This window comes from Plasmodium knowlesi (genome assembly GCF_000006355.2).
Source record: "Plasmodium knowlesi strain H genome assembly, chromosome: 9".
NCBI classification, from domain to species: Eukaryota; Apicomplexa; class Aconoidasida; order Haemosporida; family Plasmodiidae; genus Plasmodium; species Plasmodium knowlesi.
In genome coordinates, this window is record NC_011910.2 from 3186 (window position 1) to 5647 (window position 2462).

The 2462-nt window shown below is 40.8% G+C and overlaps 1 protein-coding gene across 1 annotated transcript in view; it reads left to right on the forward strand.

Annotated features, from left to right (window-relative positions):
• Nucleotides 1-833: 833 nt before the first annotated feature.
• PKNH_0900100 (SICAvar, type I) overlaps nucleotides 834-2462 on the forward strand; it is a gene marked incomplete at both ends in the record, with an annotated part of 19177 nt that continues 17548 nt past the window's right edge. The window contains 2 exons of the mRNA XM_039114032.1: nucleotides 834-944; nucleotides 1087-1954. Coding sequence (XP_038969662.1) covers nucleotides 834-944; nucleotides 1087-1954 — 979 coding nt within the window. The remainder of the gene's footprint in view (nucleotides 945-1086; nucleotides 1955-2462) is intronic.

Here is a 2462-nt window from a genome sequence, read left to right on the forward strand (position 1 = left end):
TAGAAGAAGAAATAGAAGAAGAAAAAAAAAGAAGAAAAGAGGAAATGAAAGAAGAAAAGGAGGAAGTAAATGAAGAAAAGGAGGAAGAGAAGAAGAGAAGAATAAAAGAAAAAAGAAGCCTTTAAGGAAGAAAAGGAAAGAAAAAAAGAAGGAAGAAGAGGGAAGAAAAGAAGAAAGGAAAGTAGGAAGAAAGGGAAGGTGTTTTGGAGTAGGAAAGGAGGAGGAAGATTGAATGAACAGAGATAGAAGATTTAAGGAAGGGAAGAAGGAATGTTTTAAGGAGGGATAAGGAAGAAGAAGGAAGAGTAAAGGAGGAAGAAAAGAAGGAAGATTTAAAGAGGGAAAAGAAAGAAAAAGGAAAGTTTAAGTGAGGAAAGAAAGAATATCTAAAGGGAAGATAAGGAAGAAGAAGGAAGATTGAATGAGAAGGAAAGAAGGTTTAAGGGAGAAAAAAAGGAAGGTTTCTTAAGGAAGAGAAGAAGGAAGAAGAAGGAAGATTTAAAGAAGGAAAAGAAGAAAGGAAGTAAAGAAGGAAGTTTTAAAGAAGGAAGAGTAAAAGAGGAAGAAAAAGAAAGGAAGGAAAAGAAGAAAGGAAGAAAGAAAAGAAGGAAGAGTATAAGAGGAAGAGAAAAGAAAGAAGAAGGGAAGGAAGGAATAAAGAAGGAAAGAAGGAAAAAAGAAGAAGAAAGGGAAAAAAATATTCTTTTCCTTCTTTGTTCTTCTTTTTTTTTTTTTTTTTTTTTTTTTTCCTTTCTCTTAACTCTATATATATATAATATATAATATATAATATATATATATATTTTATTTTTGGACGACGAAGACACACAAGAATGTCGAAACCAGGAGGGGGGAGTGGATTGTTTGAAGCATGGCTGCAGGAGCGGATAAATGCAGCCACGGGGGCGCAAAAGGGGGAACCCATTTCGGGTGAAACCATTAGGGTAAGCGTATATATAGGGGGGCACCTAAATCAGCACATATGTATGTGCGCACATGCATATGTATGTATATACGTCCATATGTATATATATATATATATATATGTACACCTTCTCCTTTCCTTTCTTTTTCATCGCTCTGTAGAAAAAAATGAAGGATGATTTAGTGGGAACGTGGGGGGAATTGCAAAACTGGGTAACGAGGAAAAATGAGTCCAATGAAATAAAGAACTTCTGCGGGGACATAACAGGGACGTGGCCAGCGAGCAACGGACTGGTGGTGGGGGGTGTGAAGGAGGTGTGCAAGGCAGTTGCTGAAATAAGGTATTTCATGAGTGGTGTGGAGACTAAGGGGGGTACGTACTTGCACCAGGCAGATGGTCAAGCCGACATTACGCCTCTTACCCCTGCTCAAGCTTATGCACGTTGTATTGTTGGCGCGGTTGCCCTTTCTACAATTTATGGGGATCATTGCTATTTGGGGGAAATCATGCAGCAAATATCAACTGAAGTGGAAGATAAGTTAAAGGGCACACACGAAAGTAAGGGGGCACAGCCGGATGCATGTGCAGGAATTACCGGCACCCACTTAATGCTCGGTAAATCCATCCTGGCTGGTACAATTAAGGAGTGGGAACGAACGACGGAGGACGCCTTGCGCGCATCAAACTGGAAGGATGCACCGTGGAGGCTCATGAAAGCATGGAAGAATTGGCCGCCGAAATGTTCGAGGGAGAGACGAGAGCAGGAGTCGAAGCAACATTTGAAGGCTAATGCAAGTAGAATGACGGACTTCATGAAACTGGACACCACTCCTCCTGGCAGCACTAGTGCTGTGTCTATAGAAGATATACTAGCAGATCCCGGCGATAAGTACACAGTCACAGAGGAAAAATTAACGAAAGCTTTTGAGACAGCAATAGTGAATGCAGGTACTGGTGGCAGCATGGACCCCGTGGATTTAACGAAGGCAATAGTGGACAATCTGAAGAAAGAATCTGAGGAAAGAGTAGGTAAGTATACCATTATTAGTACACTATTAATGCATCATTGAAATATTAATATACTACTGTATTACATTATTTCATGATTCATGTATGTGTGCAATAGAAGGAATAGGAAAGGGAATGAAGGAAGGGGAATGAAGGAAAAGGAAGAGGGAGAGGGAAAGGGAAAGGGAAAGGGAAAGGGAAAGGGAAAGGGAAAGGGAAAGGGAAAGGGAAAGGGAAAGGGAAAGGGAAAGGGAAAGGGAAAGGGAAAGGGAAAGGGAAAGGGAAAGGGAAAGGGAAAGGGAAAGGGAAAGGGAAAGGGAAAGGGAAAGGGAAAGGGAAAGGGAAAGGGAAAGGGAAAGGGAAAGGGAAAGGGAAAGGGAAAGGGAAAGGGAAAGGGAAAGGGAAAGGGAAAGGGAAAGGGAGGAAGGAAAAGGGAAAGGAAAAGGAAAAGGAAAAGGAAAAGGAAAAGGAAAAGGAAAAGGAAAAGGAAAAGGAAAAGGAAAAGGAAAAGGAAAAGGAAAAGGAAAAG